We start from the raw sequence: 19229 nt of genomic DNA, 5'->3' as shown, positions 1-19229 counted from the left end.
AAAGGGATTTTAGCTGATTCAAGAGAAATAATAGATGAGGGCGTCCATGGCCACAGTTTTTGAAGTAAATCTTTGAGGATATACTTGAGAGACTTAGAGGAGGGAGGATGGGAGAGTTTCTTTCAGAGCACTCCTTTGAAATCCTATTTTACAGGTGAAAACAGAGTTGAACAGTGTACGAGGTCCAATTCACCTACTGCAGAGAACCAAAGAGGCATCCAACTGTCAGACGGAGAAACAGAGAAAATACTATCTCTTTTTTTTAACACATAGAAAAAGAGAACCTAGACCTACGACATAAAATACCCACCCACATCGCACCCTGACCAAACTAAAAATAGCAACATACAAAGCAATCTACGGTCAGGGCGTGACAATGACGGTGCACGTCTTGTTACAGCTCTGCCCATCTTTCCCCTCAATTTTCCATATTTGTCTGTTAACTCTGCTCTTAACATAGATGATAAAGCTGCTCAACATTTCTGATGTCGGTGGTTTGTTTTTCTCTAAAAGGTCACTTGTGACATGCACATCAGGGATAGCAGGCTTGTATCTGTGAATCACATTAGTATTAAATAACCATTAGCAGTGATAGGTTTCCCTGTCTAGATGAGCTGCTGCAACTCCAGACTGACTGACTGACTGACTGACTGGTTGTTTGTGACAAACTGTTTCTGCAGCTCTGTAAACCCCTTTCCGGTACTCTGTTGGACTGCCTCTGGCCTGTGAGGGAGATTCATCTTTGGAATATTGGCATTTGTTCCAAATCCTACCGTTCTACTTCTTCCTTTTGTTGTGCAGCGTTCCAAGGTCTGGCTTGGCTTATACCGCATACCGCAACGAACCAAGGAAAATAAACATGTTCTGACTCACATGTAGAAAAGTTTGTCTTCTCTCAAGACAGTAGATTCCCTGGTGATTTCCTCCTTCAGTAACCTGAATGTCAACTTTTGAAGCAGCGTTGCTCCTTTCAGGGGTTTGTATATGAAACAAAGTCCTATGTTTAGGCCCTAATTATGAGATCATGGCCTGTGTTTGTGAGTCATGGCGGCGGTGCTTCCAAAGGAAGATGACTGCTGTATGTATAAAGGTGAGTGAGTCATCCCTGGAACGCCCACTGCTTCCAAGCCCTCGACACACAATTCAACCACAGTGGAGATATTGAAATGGATTGTGCTTGACTGGTTTGTTAGAATACTTGTTCTCTTTCACAAATGACTCCTAGCCCTCCCTTTTTCATCCTCACATGATACTGAGTGTTTATGAGTCCCTGTTACAGTAAAATACACGTCAGCCATTTTACTGTAACGGCATGACGAGGGAAGGCCAAGAAGGAATATGGCTCATAGACTTCTGCTGACATTTTATGACAGTAGATCAGACAGACTGAACTCTCAATGAACAGCCAGTGGAGCTTGGTGTGGATGGCCTACCATTTGAAATAGACCTGAGTGAATGATATAAGGGTGTGTTCAACAATGACATGGTATCAGTGACATACTATATTACATCATACTGGAAAATTCACAGTGATACTACACGTTACCAAAAAGGGTATAACAGTGTATCTGACCGTGACCTTTGTGTGTGTGTGTGTGTGTTTCTAGGGGTGCTGGATGATGAGAATGTCCGTGCGATGATGCACGGTTCCAACATGGTGAAGGTACGCTCCCAGAGGTGGCAGAAGAGCCGCAGCCTGCGTCTGCTGGAGGACGGGGTCACTGTGTGGTGTGAGTCCACCAAGAGCTCCCGCAAGGCCAAGGCACAACAGACCTGTGAGTATACAATGGGGGACGGTGGGGTGGAGGGAGGGGTCAGATGAGGGGGAAAGGGGAGGTATGGGGAGGGGGAGAGAAAGGAGAGAGCTGGATGAGGAGACAAGAGTAGGTATGGGGAGGGAGAGAGAAAAGAGAGGGATGGATAAGGGGAAAAGAGCAGGTATGGGTGGGTTAGGAGAGAAAGGAGGCATAAGGGAGGAGAAGGAGAAAGGATAAGGGTGTGGATTAAGGGAAAGGGAGGGTAGAGGGTAGGTGTAGATGGAGAAGAAAGTTGGGGAGTGAACAGAAGAGGAGTGGGGATGGGGAGTGGTCACGAGAGGGGGATGTTTTGGTCATTTTGATTTTCAGGATCTGAGGCTTTCGCAAATAGTTGGAAAGGAAGCTTAACCGATATCAGATTAGGAGAAGTAGCCTTGTATGAAGGGAAGACTAATATACAGGAAAATAATCATGTATAAACAAACGAACAGGACTTCCACAAGCACACTCCCTGTTCTAGTCCATTCAACCCTCCTCTTAGACCTGATTCAGTACACTAATATAGCCAGCGTTTCCACCACCCTCAACAAAACATCAACTGATGGGATTTCTCTTTGAAGAATTGTGTTGTCATCCCTCCAATAGAGTTCCAGACACTTGTAGACTCTATGTCAAGGTGCATTGAAGCTGTTCTGGCTCGTTGGTGGACCAATGTCCTATTAATACACGTTATGTTGGTGTTTCCTTTATTTTGGCAGTGTCACCTGTAGTAATGCATCCATATAGTACACACATACCTGCTGAAGGTTCACATCGGTCAACCACGGTTACAAAGAGGTGTAAAAAGGACACAAGCTGCATTAGAAACAGTGAACATAGACCTTGTTATCCGTTAGCCTCGACATAATGGTTTACCTCAGCACGCTAACCTTTTGCAGGCAATGAGCCAATCAGAAAGGGAAGCAGGCACTTCATATTAGTGCTCTAATGATCACAACACCCTTAAGGAGAGAGAGGAAATGTTGGCAGTAATCCTAGAAGTTTTGGCCCATTTAAACAGTGGGAAAGTTATTTCTAATCATAAACCTTTGACCGCTTCCCCTTCCTCACATGCACACATATGCGCACACTGTCAAACACACACACACACACAGTTTTGTATTGCCATATTTCTGGGGACCAAAGAATTGATTTCCTTCCAAAATCCTATTTTCCCAAACCCTAAATCTAACCTTAACCTAAACCCTAAGCCTAGCCTTAACCCCAAACCCCTAACCATAAACCTATCCCTAACCCTAACCATAAAACTATCCCTAACCCTAACTCCTAAACCTAACTGTGACCCTGACCCAATTCTAACCCTAATTGTAAACCTAACCCCTAAGCCTAAAATTGCATTGTTTTCAAATGGGGACTGGCAAAATGTTGAATTTGCCTTTTTTTTACTATCCTTGTGAGGACTTCTGGTACCACAAGGATAGTTAAACAAAAAAAACACACACACACACGTTTGTTTTACTGTCCTTGTGGGGAACAAACCATTTATTCCCATTCAAAATCCTATTTTCCTGAACACTTAACCATAAACCTGTAAACCTAAATATAACACTAACTCTTAAACATAACCCTAACCTATAACCCTAATTCTAACCCTAACCTATAACCCTAATTCTAACCCTAAACCTAACCCATAACCCTAATTCTAAACCTAACCCATAACCCTAATTCTAACCCATAACCCTAATTCTAACCCTAACCTAACCCCTAAACCTAAAATATGTTTTTTTCTTGTGGGGACCGGCAAAATGTACCCAATTGTGCTAACTTTCCTTGTTTTGATATCCTTGTGAGTTATGGTCCCCACAAGGATAGAAAAGCCAAAAACACACACACAAAGTTCAATGGTTTAAGGAGAAGGATAAGTGGGCAGCCGGTGAAGCGCTTAGAGTCCTCAGGTCTCCTAAACCAGTAGTAAATCTCAATATAGTTTAAGACATCTACACCTACAGGGTTGCCTCTCAGATTGCTCTTGAAATATCCCTCCGGTAAATGAGAGGCCATGACTCTGGCCCCTCTCCATGTTCTATAGGACAAATATAGGGCTCCTCTGCCCTGCCCATAGGAATCTGATGGCACAATCTGATTGTTGTTAGCATGCATGACGAAGGATGTGTGTGTATACGCTTGTGTCAGATTATAGCCCTATCAAATGGGTAAACCTCTTGGACCTCCCAATTGCAGGGTTTGGCCATGACTTGCCGACCACCACTACACTACTATCTTTGAGATTGTCATTTAAAGAGTCTAAACATGTCTCTGACACACATCCTTTTATGAATTAGTGCTGGCGGTGCTTTGGAGTTGCCGAAGTCAATCAGATTTGTTTTTCCTTTCCATTTTTGAGTCATACTGTACAAAACATATTATGCTAGTGATCACCTACACACAGAGTGGAAACACACATGCAAACACACCCACCTACACACAGAGTGGAAACATCACAGACAAGTTTATGTCCACTCAATTCCAAAGTCGAGGTAATGATTACAAGGTTTAAGAGATGTTTTGTGACGGGTTAAAAATGCCAAGGTCAGGAGAGCACATTCATCATGTCGACTCAGACAGCATACAGCCACATTGGTTCACTTCAAGTGGAACACAACACTTCCTTAATACCTTCTAACGCCCACTAGTCCGAGTCTGATAGCGCTGCTGCTAACCTAACACACCCTGGGCTGGGAGACAAGCTGAGGGGCAGCGGTTAAGAATGGGATAATGCTGATGGGAGGTTGTAATTGCATGACCTCCTTCTAACGCTCTCTTTAGCTCTACCTTCATCTCTCTTTCTTTTTTTTCTATCTCTTGTTCACTCTCTCTTTCTCTTTCTCGCTCTTTCACTTGTTGCACAACCCACCCCCACTATGTCACTTCACTAAGGACTATTCCTCGGTCATGTAATTCAGATTATGTCCCCAGTTCTCTCCCATCGCAGTCCCTCAAGGACCCAGGAAGCACCCGCTGCTGTGGGAAATGGATACGGACAGATCCATGTGTTTTAGAGAGTTGGGCTAATGCGGTTTCTGCATTATGATGCATTTACATGACACTTCAACATTAAATGGCAGCCATATTAGCTCCCCATTAACATCACATGGGGAATATGTAAACAATGCTATGTAACTGAATGTCTAGAATTCGAGCAATATAAATGTTGTCCATACTCTCTAAATAAACAGTGCCTTCAGAAAGTTTTCAGATCCCTTGACTTGTTCCACATTTTGCTACGTACACACAATACCCCATAATGACAAAGCGAAAACAGGTTTTGAGACATGTTTGCAAATGTATTAACATTTTTAAACAGAAATACCTTACTTACATAAGAATTCAGACCCTTTTCTATGAGACCCAAAATTGAACGCAGGTGCATCCTGTTTCCATTGATCATCCTTGAGATGTTTCTGCAACTTGATTGGAGTCCACCTGTGGTAAATTCAAGTGATTGGACATGATTTGGAAAGGCACACACCTGTCTATATAAGGTCCCACAGTTGACAGTGCATGTCAGAGCAAAAACCAAGCCATGAGGTCGAAGGAATTGGCCGTAGAGCTCCAAGACAGGATTGTGTCGAGGCACAGATCTGGGGAGGGTACCAAAACATGTCTGCAGAATTGAAGGTCCCTAAGAACACAGTGACTTCATCAATTCTTAAATGGAAGAAGTTTGGAACCAACAAGACTCTTCCTAGAGCCCGGCCAAACTGAGCAATCTGGGTAGAAGGGCCTTGGTCAGGGAGGTGACCAAGAACCTGATGGTCACTCTGACAGAGCTCCAGAGTTCCTCTGTGGAGATGGGAGAACCTTCCAGAAGGACAACCATCTCTGCAGCACTCCACCAATCAGGCCTTTATGGTATAGTGGCTAGACGGAAGCCACTCCTCAGTAAAAGGCACATGACAGCCCGCTTGGAGTTTTTCAAAAGGCACCTAAAGAGTCTCAGACCATGAGAAACAAGATTCTCTGGTCTGATGAAACCAAGAACTCTTTGGCCTGATGATGAAACAATGAACTCATGATCTCTTTGACCTGAATGCCAAGCGTCATGTCTAGACGAAACCTGCCACCATCCCTACGGTGAAGCATGGTGATGGCAGCATCATGCTGTGGTGGTGGCAGCATCATGCTGTGGGGGTGTTTTTCAGCTGCAGGGACTGGGAGACTAGTCAGGATTGATGCAAAGATGAATGGAGCAAAGTACAGAGAGATCCTTGATGAAAACCTGCTCCAGAACACCACTGAAGGATGTGTTTAGGGTTAGGGGTTCTCTCTTTTCTGGAGAGACCTGCAAATAGCTGTGCAGCAACGCTCCCCATCCAACCTGACAGAGCTCGAGAGGATCTGCAGAGAAGAATCGGAGAAACTCCCCAAATACAGGTATGCCAAGCTTGTAGCGTCATACCCAAGAAGACGTGAGGCTGTAATCGCTGCCAAGGGTGCTTCAACAAAGTACGGAGTAAAGGGTCTGAATTCTTAAGTAAATGTGATGTTTCCAAAATTTTGATAGATTTATAAAAACCTGCTTTTGCTTTGTAATAATGGGGTATTGTGTGTAGATTGATGAGGGGGAAAAAACTATTTAATCCATTTTATAATAAGGCTGTAACCTAACAAAATTTGGAAAAAGTCTAGGGGTCTGAATACTTTCTTTAGGCACTGTATGTCTCTGGATAAGGCCTCATGTACAGTAGGATGAGAGGCCAGGTGGCTGATGTGGGGGGTCAGGGGTTGTGACGTCTTCCCCCAATCAGGCCACAATTAGAGCCAGTGTGGCGGTGTTGCGGTATCATTTCAGTCACACTTGGCTAACGCTACAGAACATCGACAGGCCACAGGACAAAGGCAGGCTGACCACTTCAGCAGACAGCTACTGATAAAACAAAAGCGGCTGCGCCGAAGGACGTATGCATGCTCATTAACACACGCGCACACGCACACACACACACATGCTGACTATAGGTGGTCTCAAGGGCCTTTTGGGTCTGGCACCTGCAGCTCAGCATGATCCCCTCTGTTCAGATGGGCTTTAGAGAATATGCACCGCACTTAACACTTTGGCTGTGCCAGTCTCGTGTACACACACACACACACACACCACACACCCCCCTACTCTCCGCATTGAAATGTCACTCTTGTCATGGAGCGATGGGGCAGGAATTTGTCAGCGATTTTGAGGAGGCGGAGAGGCGGGGGCTGTTCAGCAGAAAGAGGCCGTTGTCAGAAGAGACAGTTGTCTAGTGGCTGCCCCTGGCCCCTGCCTCTGGCACTGTCAGCCCTGTGGCTGAGCCATCGTTGATCTGTGTGTCACTATTTGCCTGGAAAGCTGATCCCAGTGTAGAAAGGCATTGCTAAATGTACTTAAATCAACTGACTGATTTGAAAGCTACTCCACCAACCCAACCACAATTCCAGCTATTCAATTAATGAAGGGATATGGGGTTTGTCGTTGTAGTGGAGATAGTCTTATGTTTGAAATCTTCACCGGGCTTTATTCTGGATGTGGTGCATGGAGGGTAATGTGGTAGTAGGCTGGTGTTGTGTTGCTGGGCAGAGGGTCAGCCATCACGTGTAAATCCCTGCCCACTCCCACAGTTGTTACTGTTATAAATAAGAGCTTAAATACATGCTAATCTCTCTAGAAATCAATGAGATCTGAAATGCATGATAATCTCTCTAAAAGTCAATGAGAGCTGAAGTACATGATAATCTCTCTAAAAGTCAATGAGACGGCATCCTTCTTTCTTCCTTTATCTCTTTACACACACAAACACGTCATGGTATTGGGCCAAAGGTCCTGCCTGCACTTGAGTTGCTAGTTAAATTTGGACCTTGTCATGCAGATGAATGTCGGCAAACATATTCTGCAGCCGCAGCTGACGCAGGTCTGTGTCTGTACAGGTCGTATTCTTTAACAGCCAAATCAGGACCCCAGCACCGAGATGCCATGTCACACTGCTACGTGGGTGTTACCACACTCCCCCTGAAGTTCACGACCTTTCAGCTCCGAGCCTCCCTCCCAAGTTCCACGCGTTTTGGTGCCGTTTGTGATTCTGTTTATTCGTACACCCAGATTTAATGCAATCCCCCTCTCTCCGTCCTCCTTTCCCACCTCCCCTCCCCCACCTCTCCCTGTGCCAGTCTCAGTGACAGAGGTGGAGTGTGTGCGTGAGGGCTGCCAGTCTGAGGCTCTGCGGAGGCTATCCGGGTCGGTACCAGAGAATCAGTGCTTCACGGTGGTGTTCAGAGGAGGCAGGAAGAGTCTGGACCTCCTCTGCCCCTGTGAGGAGGAGGCAAGGCGCTGGGTCCAGGGGATACGCACACTGAAGGAGCGCGTGGCCAACATGACCCAGAAGGAGAAACTGGACCAATATCCTTTACCCCCCCCCCCCCGTGGGCCTTTGTTGCGCTGTGCCAGGCTGCCAGCTTTCGACTCAAGGTAAATATAGTGCAGGCTGGGCAGCCAGGATCGCTATGGTGACTGACTTTTGAACATAACACTGTCACATGCACCATCCCGCATCCACAGCATACCTAAGATGTGCAGCAATGGCCCAGCAAAAAAGCAGCGTCTAAATATAGTCTGGATATCCTGTCAAACATGATCCCTGGTATAGCCGCTGGGTTGTTAGCGACACGTGGGTACGACAGACACACTTGTGTAAAAGGCAAAGCCAGATCTTGAGAACAGACAGAGCAGTAAGGGCTCTGGGGCATGTCCAGGCTAGTGCGGTGCGGTTTTACACTGGCAGGTCCCAGCAGTGTTTGCAATAGCTCCTATTGTTGTGTGTGTCCTGGAAGAGGGAGGTGTCATAGGCTCCTCTCTCTACGTCAGCCCTGTGTTCTATTCCGCTAGTGGCCTTGGAGGAGGCTTTTGGTATTTTGACTTCAGATGGATGTTGGCACAACAGGACATGTGTATCTACAGCCAACACACATCTGAATCATAGATTGGGGTGTATTCCATTTCAATTCCTGGTAGTTGAATTAGACACCTATCCTTCTCTGAACGGTTGGTTACACAATTGATTCCTGGATTGCTGTAAATTAAGAAATGATGCAATTGACCCTTACCCATAGTTGGATGTGGGCTGTAATGTGCCTATATACAGTATGCATGTGCATCAACTCTGCTTGTATGTATAGATGTGTTTTGTGTATATACCATAGTATATGTACTTTTAAGGATGTGTTTCGGGTTAGAGGTTCAGTATGCTCCCCTGGTTACTCTCCTTAACCCCCCACACCTGGATCCGTGGCTACCTGAGACGGGCTGATGAGAACGACGATGGGAAGATGAGTTACGACGAGGTCAAACGCCTGCTGCAGATGATCAACATAGACCTGAATGAACAGTACGCACGCTCGCTATTCAAGGTGAGCACATGCTGTGTGTGTGGGCAGCATTCAGTATGCATGTACGTTAATGTTTCATGTGTATAGGCCTTGACTTCATGGGTGTGTGCGTATGTGTGTGAGCAAGATGTTGTTGGTTGAAGGCCATTGTTTACCCAGTGTGCTGTTCGGGGCTGCGTTTCTCTCCCAGCCTGGAGTCTGTGTTCAATTACCAACCCAGTGGCAAGCCAACCAGGAGGCCCCTCGCTCTCTTTCTCACTCTCTCACTCACACACTCATTCTCTCTCTCCTCCGCCCTCTTCTCTCTACTGCTGTCTTTCTGTCTCCCCTGAAGGTCTTGTCCTCCCCCATCTCCCTCTTCCTCCATCTTCCCCCTCTCCTTTCTCCCCCTCTCCCCATCCCCTTCTCAAATGATCAGGCAGCCAGTCATTTCTCCATAGTTGAGGATTACCGCTAGCTACGTCTCTCAGCTCCCCTCTCCCTTAATGTTCAGTTGTTTTCCTGCTCCTTCCTTCGCCATGTGATTTCTTCTCCAACCCTGCCCAGCCCTCTCCTCAGAGACTGAATATCAAACCAAGTGCAGTATGTGTGGAGTGTATGTTTGTCTATATGGTATGAATTATGGGAGTGGATGGGGTTGCTGGGCATTTGATAATATAAACGTGGCTCACCTATAAGAATTGAAGATATTAACTTTGATCTAGCTCTCTGTTTTTAGGGAACTACTTTGAAAATGCGTGGAGGGGTTGTGAATGTTTAGTGTTTTTAATCAGATCAGCCTTAACCAAGGTCTCTCTGTCTGTCCGCCCGTCCGTTCGCCCATCTGTCTCTTTGTCCCTCCCTCCCTCTCCTCTCTGTCTGTCCCTCCTTCTCCTCTATTCGTCCGCCCGTCCCTCTCCTCCGTCCCTCTCTCAGAAAGCTGACCGGTCGTGTGACGGCCGTCTGGACCACGTAGAGATCGAGGAGTTCTGCAGGGACCTGATGAGGCGGCCGGAGCTGGACGCGGTGTTCAGACACTACTCTGGTAACGGCTGTGTTCTGTCCACCGCTGAGCTGAGAGACTTCCTGGGAGACCAGGGGGAGGACGCGTCACTGATCCACGCTCAGAGCCTCATCCGCACCTACGAGCTCAACGACTGGGGTAGGCCCGAAGGAACACGGGAACATCCTTTTAGCCTTGGATTTTTCTGACCTAACATTTCACATTTTATTCATTTAGCAGACGCTCTTATCCAGAGCGACTAATCCAGAGTGCATACATTTTCACATCTTTTTATACCACATTCCTTATATTCGCTGTGCTTTCATTCATCTGAATGTTTTATGCATTTACGTTTTACATGATTTAAGTGCTGCAGATTCAGGGCCAGTTCCGCACCTGACTTTATTTCCCCACAATCGTATGAGCATGTCTGTACCCGTCTCTTCCTGTTCATAACCCTCAGAAAAGGTTGATGGTTTGATGTGCTCCTCTTCCCTGCAGCCCAGAACAACCAGTTCATGACCCAGAATGGTTTCACCGTGTACATGCTGTCCCAGGAGAACGATGTGTTTAACCCCGACCACGCCAGGGTGCACCAGGACATGACCAGACCTCTGGCCCACTACTTCATCTCATCCTCACACAACACCTACCTCACCAAGGACCAGGTCACCAGCGCCAGCAGCGCCGAGCCATACATCAGGTATTGAATGCACACACGTGCGCACACACAAACATACATATGCATGCGCGTAGACGCAAAACACATAAACCCGCATGCACGCGCACACTAAGAACCTGTACTGTGTGAACCAGAGCTCTGAACCAGGGCTGTCGATGTGTGGAGCTGGATTGTTGGGACGGGGACAAAGGAGAGCCTGTCATCTACCATGGACACACCCTTACTTCTAAGGTGCCCTTCAAAGAGGTAATCGAGACCATCGCCCAGTATGCCTTCAAGGTGAGCAATTTATTACAAAAATTACAACAATAAAATAAATACAACAAAAAGGGAGCCCACCTGACCTGTGAGACCCTCTTAGTGGGTTGGGGGAGATGATGGACAGATGGTTGTGTGGTTTATAGGGAGGCCAAATGTTTCTCCTTCTGCCCATATGTCTTCCGTATGTGACTCTTTATGGAAAGCAAAATATTCCTCATCTCAACAAAATAGAGTTAACAAGTAAATGGCAGCAGGCCAGTGGCTGAAAACCAATCTAGACTGTTGACTTTCTGCCGCTGCCAAACATGCAGTTCAAGATACAGTCATAGTCTTGGCTCAGAGTCTAATAAGACTGTCCAACAGCTTCTTGGCCTCAGTGTAGTCCAGAATAAACCCTGGCTTATTTCCTAATGAGCTTATGGTTTCTCTTACATTTTAATGAGTGGCCTCTTATGAACCAACCCTTGTTTCTTCCTTTAGGCCTCCCCATACCCCCTGATCCTGTCCCTTGAGAACCACTGTACTGTGGAGCAGCAGACAGTCATGGCCAGGCACCTGCGCACCATCCTGGGCAAGAGGCTGCTCACCAAGCCCCTCAAAGACCACCCTCTGAAGGACCTGCCCTCTCCTGAGGTACGACACACACCCCTGTCCCCAGCTCTCTACTCATCCCTGTCCCCGGCTCTCTACTCACCCCTGTCCCCCGCTCTCTACTCATCGCTGTCCCCAGCTCTCTACTCACCCCTGTCCCCAGCTCTCTACTCACCCCTGTCCCCAGCTCTCTACTCACCCCTGTCCCCAGCTCTCTACTCACCCCTGTCCCCAGCTCTCTACTCACCCCTGTCCCCAGCTCTCTACTCACCCCTGTCCCCAGCTCTCTACTCACCCCTGTCCCCAGCTCTCTACTCATCCCTGTCCCCAGCTCTCTACTCACCCCTGTCCCCAGCTCTCTACTCACCCCTGTCCCCAGCTCTCTACTCACCCCTGTCCCCAGCTCTCTACTCACCCCTGTCCCCAGCTCTCTACTCACCCCTGTCCCCAGCTCTCTACTCACCCCTGTCCCCAGCTCTCTACACACACCTGTCCCCGGCTCTCTACACACACCTGTCCCCGGCTCTCTAGTCACCCCTGTCCCCGGCTCTCTAGTCACCCCTGTCCCCAGCTCTCTACTCATCCCTGTCCCCAGCTCTCTACTCACCCCTGTCCCCAGCTCTCTACTCACCCCTGTCCCCAGCTCTCTAGTCACACCTGTCCCCGGCTCTCTAGTCACACCTGTCCCCGGCTCTCTAGTCACCCCTGTCCCCAGCTCTCTACTCATCCCTGTCCCCGGCTCTCTAGTCACCCCTGTCCCCAGCTCTCTACACACACCTGTCCCCGGCTCTCTAGTCACCCCTGTCCCTTACTGCATAAGAAACCTGTTGTATTTTTCTCCTCTCTCTCCCATCCCTCGCATGTTTATGGAACGATTGTGGAATACTAACAGGAATATTTACATATGTTTTGAAGCATCTCTTTATTCCCTCTGCAGGAGCTTAGGGGTCGTATCCTGGTGAAGGGGAAGAAGGATGTTCAGCACCTGAACCAGCTGGGGAAAACCAGCAGCTTTGATACCAGCTCGGACGACGAGGCATCAAGCAGAAACAAAAAGGACAAAAAGGACCCTGCCAAGGTGCTACACATTTACCTTCCATGTAACTGAGGCGGCACTAAGTCTACAGAAATGTATCAGGAACATACAATATATCAAGCTTTTCTCATGTGCACTCTGTGTTTCTGGCTCAGGCGGTCTCATCTAAGCTGAGCCCAGAGCTGTCTGAACTGGTGGTGTACTGTCGAAGTGTCCCCTTCCGCGGGTTCCAACACTCTGCCCAGAAACCACCCGATGAGCTGTCATCCTTCAATGAGAATGACGCCCTCAAACACATCAAGGACACAGGCAAGGGGCTTAGGAAGACATAACTCGAACAGAACAGTTTTCTGTGAATCAGTTCCTGATTAGATCCGACTCATAGTTCTTACTGGCACTGTATTTGTAGAGAGAGTCCTTGTATACATGGGTGCATTTGTGCATCATGTTGTCGTGCATATTTGTGTGTGTCTGTCTTTTTTATATGCGTTTGAGGTACTGTAGTGGATCTCTTACCCTGTCCTCTCATCACCTTCCAGGAAAGCTGTTTGTCAGACACAACAGCAGGCAGCTGAGCCGGATCTACCCCTCCGGGCAGCGCCTCCAATCCTCCAACTACGACCCCCAGGATATGTGGAACGGCGGCTGCTCGATGGGTCAGCACTCTGGGCTGGAGGGGGTGTGGGAGGTGGGATGGAGGAGGGAGTTGGTACAGGTGGCTCATTTATTTAACATTATCTAGCCTGGAAGTCCCAGGAGATGGAAAGCTATTTTACATTGGGCCTCCTCTGAGAGCATTGCAAATGTTAGGTATTTGCCTCCTATTCCTCACTTCAGTAGTCATAATAACTAACCTCACACTTTGCTGCTTGGTAAAGTGTGTTCTGTTGTTCACCCCTGTCTCCGGCTCTCTACTCACCCCTGTCTCCGGCTCTCTACTCACCCCTGTCTCCGGCTCTCTACTCACCCCTGTCCCAGGCTCTCTACTCAGCCCTGTCCCCGGCTCTCTACTCACAGGGGTGAACAACAGAACACACTTTACCAGGCTGCAAAGTGTGAGGTTAGTTATTATGAGTAGTTGTTGTCTCTTTTCACACCCCTGTCTGTCCTCCCTCTCTCTCTCTGCAGTGGCTCTGAATTTCCAGACTCCAGGGGAGCAGATGGATCTGAACCAGGGCCGCTTCCTGCCTAACGGCCGCTGTGGATACGTCCTCAAGCCCAGCTTCCTGTGCAGCCCCAGCTCCAGCTTCAACCCAGAGATCACAGGAGGTGGGCCAGGACACATCCCAACTCAGCTCACCATACGGGTGAGAAACCTGCTGGGAATCAGATTCTGTTGTGGTGGTTTATATGTGGTAACTGCCTTGTTGGAATAGTAGGGCACATTTTAGTTAGCAGTGTTATGGAAGCAGACCAAGGTAGTAAACTACTTCACCTTATTAGTCATTTTGCAAAATCATTTGAATCATTTTCATATTAGAGTTTTATTTACAAAGGCAAAAAAAGTAATTGGGGTGATTTTGTGTTCAGATATTATCAGCACAGCAGCTGCCTAAGATCAACACAGAAAAGCCCAACTCCATTGTGGACCCGCAGGTGTGGGTGGAAATTCACGGGGTGGCCATTGATAATTCCAGAGACAAAACCCACCGAATCGACAACAATGGTAACCTTCCACTCATCTATTGCACATCTATTATACTCCCATTCAAGAAATGGATCACGAGGGTTGTATACACCCTTGAGTTCACATATGAACCATATTAGAAATAGAATTAGAAGAACATAATAGTATTAGGAATTATTTTTTACCATGAAATAACATAAGTATTCCAGGGCACCTGTATGACTCCCACCACCTATGGCACTATTCCACACAGGAAATTGATCAGGAACGTTATTCCGTACTCCCATATTTATTTTTACCATAATGATAATTAAACATGATAGATACCCCAGCTACTCCATTATCATTGCTCAGTACAATTTTCTGAGACATGCGAGTACCAGAAAATGATACTTCTCGTGTAGAGTGCCATTATCCCGGTCTGGTGAGTAGTTTCAGGCTGTGAATGGTGTTGGATGGCAGTGTCTGACAGCTCTCCTATGCCCCCTGCAGGTTTTAACCCACGCTGGGACAGCACTTTGAGCTTCCAGCTGCAGGTTCCTGAGCTGGCCCTGGTACGCTTTGTAGTGGAAGACCATGACCACAAAGCCAAGAACGACTTTGTGGGCCAGTACACCTTGCCCTTCACCAGCCTCCGTACAGGTACTAGGTTACTGTCTCTGTATTGTAGGGGTGTTTGTGTAGCTAGTGTGTCTGTGAGGTGACACTGACACCAGTGGGTCTATTTTTCTCTAGGTTACCGCCATGTCCACTTGCTGAAGGCAGATGGCTCCAGCCTCTCTCCATCCACCCTTTTCATCCATGTCAAGGTGTCCGGTAAGGGGGTCCCCATCAAGACTGTGTCCGAGCGCATGGCCTTGGCTAAGAGCAAGGGCAAAGCATGACGCATATCTACCTGAACTAGTGCCGCACTTATCTGATAAGCGTCATGCTTCTCTTTTTTGGGGGGGGAAAGTCTTCCTAATTGGGGTGAAAAGGACAAGCTGCTACCTGCCTATGTCCCAGTACTCTTTTCATACACCCAATTTAGAATTGTCAGGACATCTACGGTTCCCTGGCTACAGAGAGGAAGACATCATTCCTTCTCAGTGAAACCTGGATGATAGTCTTGCCTGTTGATGAATAGTGTTGGCTGGGAGAGAAAGTTGCTGCTGTGAGAGTATTCTGTACTCTGTCGTCAGTGCATTGAGTGTTCGTGTCTGTTTCCATAGAGACATGACTTTGGCGCTGACCCGTTTTACACAGGAACTCTACCTGGCAGCCGTCTGCCTACTATGAAGCCAATATGGAGTTTTTGTTTTTATATTCAAAGCCAGATTTGTGTCCTGGAGTCCCTGGAGCAGATCATGAAGATGTTTCCCAACATATTTTACATATTTAAAGTTAAGAAATATTTAACTTTTTTGCTACTTTTAGCTGATGTGTGGTGAGCGTTCTGGCACAAAAATGGTCACCGGGCATCACCCAGGTGGGTGCCGCACATTGATGGTGGATGAGGTGAGTTTCCCTCTACTATGTAAAGCTCCCGGAGTACCTCGGTTGGTAGAAAAGCACTATATATATATATATCCAATCAATTATTCAAACTTTTTTACTATTACAGAATATTATGGTTGAAACTTCTAGAAGTGTTTTATCAGGGCAAGACTTGTAGTTGTGCTCCTTTTTCCAAGACAACGATAGTGTTTATTGACTCAATTTTATCTGTAAATTAAGTCTAGTTGCCGTGGTATTGGTCTGTCACACTTGGCATGACACAGTCCAAAATACTGAATGAATGCCTTAACCTTAGTGACAGAATGAATACATTTCAACACTTAATGTGTTTGCAACAAATTGTGTTTGTTGCAAATGATGAAACACACTACTTTCTGTGTGAAATTGCTAATAGAAGTTTTTAGATTATATTTAACATTGTTGTAAAATGTTATATTCTAATGTAGTTACAGTATTCTAATTCTCTCAGTGAAATGAATTCATTTGCATACTGCATGTACTTTCTCTGACACTAACCTCCTTTTGCTAAATAAAAACAGCATCAAAGTTACAGAGGGTCAAATCAAGACTAATGCAATTGACCACGATTATGTTGAATACATATAATTGAAGTATTAGCTTTCATGAATTTTCAAGGTCAGTTTTCATAATCCATAATGCACTAGTAGAATGTATTGTTACTAGACTATAGTATTTGTGTTCTTTCTTCTGGTCATCTAAATTTAAATTCAAAGTCACTTTAATTTTGAAAACCGGCAAATGGTTTTGACAGTTTGAAATGCCTTATTTGCCTTATTTCAATGGAAACAGCTGTTAGTATTCTTTCTTGTAGTTGCTAAGACAGTATATTCTTACCTGTTTACCTTGGTGTCTCTTTTCATTGTGTACTTTGTTGTGACTTTTATTTCTGTGGGCATCAGATTCATATGGGTCAGTGTTAAATCCAGCCACCAAATCTGAAAGGTCTCCCAGTCTATTTAACAACAAAAAGCACTTGTACCATCTTCAAAGTTTGGATTCGTCTTTATAGTACTATAGAAACAAATCATTTCCCTGAGCTTCAGGAGAAATATTCTCATTGACATTAGTAATAGTAAGTGACATTAGTACAGTATTTCTTTTGTCTGTGTGAAAGCCAAGAGTAGCATGTTCAGTTTTTATAAAAACTATTTTAACTCAACTGTGCCCTTCTGTATTTTCAAATTTGGCATACTATTCCAATGTTTTTGTGCTTGAATGGTGTTTGTGTGAGAAAACAGATTTTTTTTTGAGGGAAGTGAAGTAGGAGATGGTATGCACAACATCCTAACACACAACACACACAGAGCCTCCTTCTGCCGTATAAATGTCTAGTTCGTCTGTAGTGCTGGATTCATTGGAGAACATCAAACTATCACAACTCATTTAGTATCAGTGTAGATGATTAAAGCCCCATTTGTAAGTTTGACTCGTTTCACCTATCCAGATGTTGTAAAGATGTATGAGTAATGTGAAATCAAAAGACAGAAATCAGTGCATCATACAGTGGTGGAAAATGTACCCAATTGTCATACTTGAGTAAGGGTATAGATACCTTAGTAGAAAGTTACTCAAGTAAAAGTGAGTCACCCAGTAAAATACTACTTGAGGTAAAGTCTAAAAGTATTTGGTTTTAAATATATTTAAGTATCAAAGGTAAATGTAATAGCTAAAATATGCTTAAGTATCAAAAGTAGAAGTATAAATCCTTTCAAATTCCTTAAGCAGGCGGCACCATTTTCTTGTTTTTTAAATGTATGGACAGCTAGGGCATACTACAACACTGACATTATTTTCAAAAGTTTCATTTGTGATTAGTGAGTCAACCAGAACATAGGCAGTAGGAATGACCATGTGTTCTCTTGATAAGTGTGTGAATTTCACAATTTTCCTGTTCTGCTAAGCATTCAAAATGTACTTTGGGTTGTCAATGAAAATGTATTGAGTAAAAAGTACAATATTTCTTTAGGAATGTAGTGAAGTAAAAGTATAAGTTGTCAAAAATATAAATAGTAAAGGCCAGTAACACAAGCCTACCAGACGAGCTGAACTACTTCTATGCTCGCTTCGAGGCAAATAACACTGAAACATGCATGAGAGCACGAGCTGTTCCGGAAAATAGTGTGATCACGATCTCCGGAGCCGATGTGAGTAAGACCTTTAAACAGGTCAGCATTCACAAGGCCGCAGGGCCAGATGGATTACCAGGACGGGAACTGCGAGCATGCGCTGACCAACTGGCAAGTGTCTTCACTGACATTTTCAACCTCTCCCCGTCCGAGTCTGTAATACCAACATGCTTTAAGCAAACCAACATAGTCCGTGTAACCCAGAAACACTAAGGAAACCTGCCAAAATGACTACTGACCCGTAGCACTCATGTCTATAGCCATGCAGTGCTTTAAAAGTTTGGTCATGGCTCTTATCAACACCATTATCCCAGAAACCCTAGACACACTCCAATATGCATACCGTCCTAACAGATTCACAGATGATGCGTTCTTTATTGCACTCCACACTGCCCTTTCCCACCTGGACAAAAGGAACACCTACAGTATGTGAGAATGCTATTCATTGGCTACAGCTCAGTGTTCAACACCATAGTGTCCTCAAAGTTCATCAATAAGCTAAGGACTAAACACCTCCCTCTGCAACTGGATCCTGGACTTCCTGACGGGCTGCCCCCAGGTGGTAAGGGTAGGTAACAACACATCCGCCATGCTGATCCTCAACACGCTGATCCTGAGCACGCACCCTGCTCAGTCCCCTCCTGTACTCCCTGTTCACTCATGACTGCACAGCTAGGCACGACAGAACAGTGGTAGGCCTGATCACTGACAACGATGAGACAGCTTAAAGGGAGGAGGTCAGAGACCTGGCCATGTGGTGCCAGGATAACAACCTCTCCCTCAACGTGATCAAGACAAAGGAGATGATTGTGGACTACAGGAAATGGAGGACAGAGCACACCCCCATTCTCATCGACAGGGTTGTAGTGGAGCAGGTTGAGAGCTTCAAGTTCCTTGGTGTCCACATCACCAACAAACTAACATGGTCCAAGCACACCAAGACAGTCGTGAATAGGGCACAACAAAACCTATTCCCCCTCAGGAGACTGAAAAGATTTGGTATGGGTCCTCAGATCCTCAAAAGGTTCTACAGCTGCACCATCGAGAGCATCCTGACTGGTTGTATCACTGCCTGGTATAGCAGCTTCTCGGCCTCCGACCGCAGGGCACTACAGAGGGTAGTGCGTACAGCCCAGTACATCACTGGGGCCAAGCTTCCTGCCATCCAGGACCTCTATATCAGGCGGTGCCAGAGGAATGCCCTAAAAATTGTCAAAGACTCCAACCACCCTAGTTATA

At 46.0% G+C, this 19229-nt stretch overlaps 1 protein-coding gene across 2 annotated transcripts in view; it reads left to right on the top strand.

Moving 5' to 3' along the window:
• The window catches only part of LOC110538951 (1-phosphatidylinositol 4,5-bisphosphate phosphodiesterase delta-3-A-like), a 29117-nt gene extending 12094 nt beyond the window's left edge, over positions 1 to 17023 (top strand). Inside the window, exons 2-16 of one of the 2 annotated variants that reach the window (XM_036938192.2) lie at positions 1608 to 1775; positions 7953 to 8181; positions 9059 to 9188; positions 10083 to 10308; positions 10651 to 10852; positions 10966 to 11110; positions 11573 to 11725; positions 12621 to 12761; positions 12875 to 13028; positions 13259 to 13375; positions 13848 to 14026; positions 14250 to 14385; positions 14839 to 14988; positions 15082 to 15162; positions 15558 to 17023. In XM_036938192.2, the coding sequence (XP_036794087.1) occupies positions 1608 to 1775; positions 7953 to 8181; positions 9059 to 9188; positions 10083 to 10308; positions 10651 to 10852; positions 10966 to 11110; positions 11573 to 11725; positions 12621 to 12761; positions 12875 to 13028; positions 13259 to 13375; positions 13848 to 14026; positions 14250 to 14385; positions 14839 to 14988; positions 15082 to 15162; positions 15558 to 15565 (2219 nt within the window). In that variant the 3' untranslated portion in view covers positions 15566 to 17023. Of the gene's footprint in view, positions 1 to 1607; positions 1776 to 7952; positions 8182 to 9058; positions 9189 to 10082; positions 10309 to 10650; positions 10853 to 10965; positions 11111 to 11572; positions 11726 to 12620; positions 12762 to 12874; positions 13029 to 13258; positions 13376 to 13847; positions 14027 to 14249; positions 14386 to 14838; positions 14989 to 15081 lie in introns of both variants that reach the window. The other variant, XM_036938191.2, reaches the window with a different exon arrangement.
• The last annotated feature ends 2206 nt before the right edge of the window (positions 17024 to 19229 follow it).

This window comes from Oncorhynchus mykiss, chromosome 12 (assembly GCF_057628025.1).
Source record: "Oncorhynchus mykiss isolate SJ-2025 chromosome 12, ASM5762802v1, whole genome shotgun sequence".
Classification (NCBI taxonomy): Eukaryota; Metazoa; Chordata; class Actinopteri; order Salmoniformes; family Salmonidae; genus Oncorhynchus; species Oncorhynchus mykiss.
This window is presented reverse-complemented; position numbering and strand designations above follow the sequence as displayed.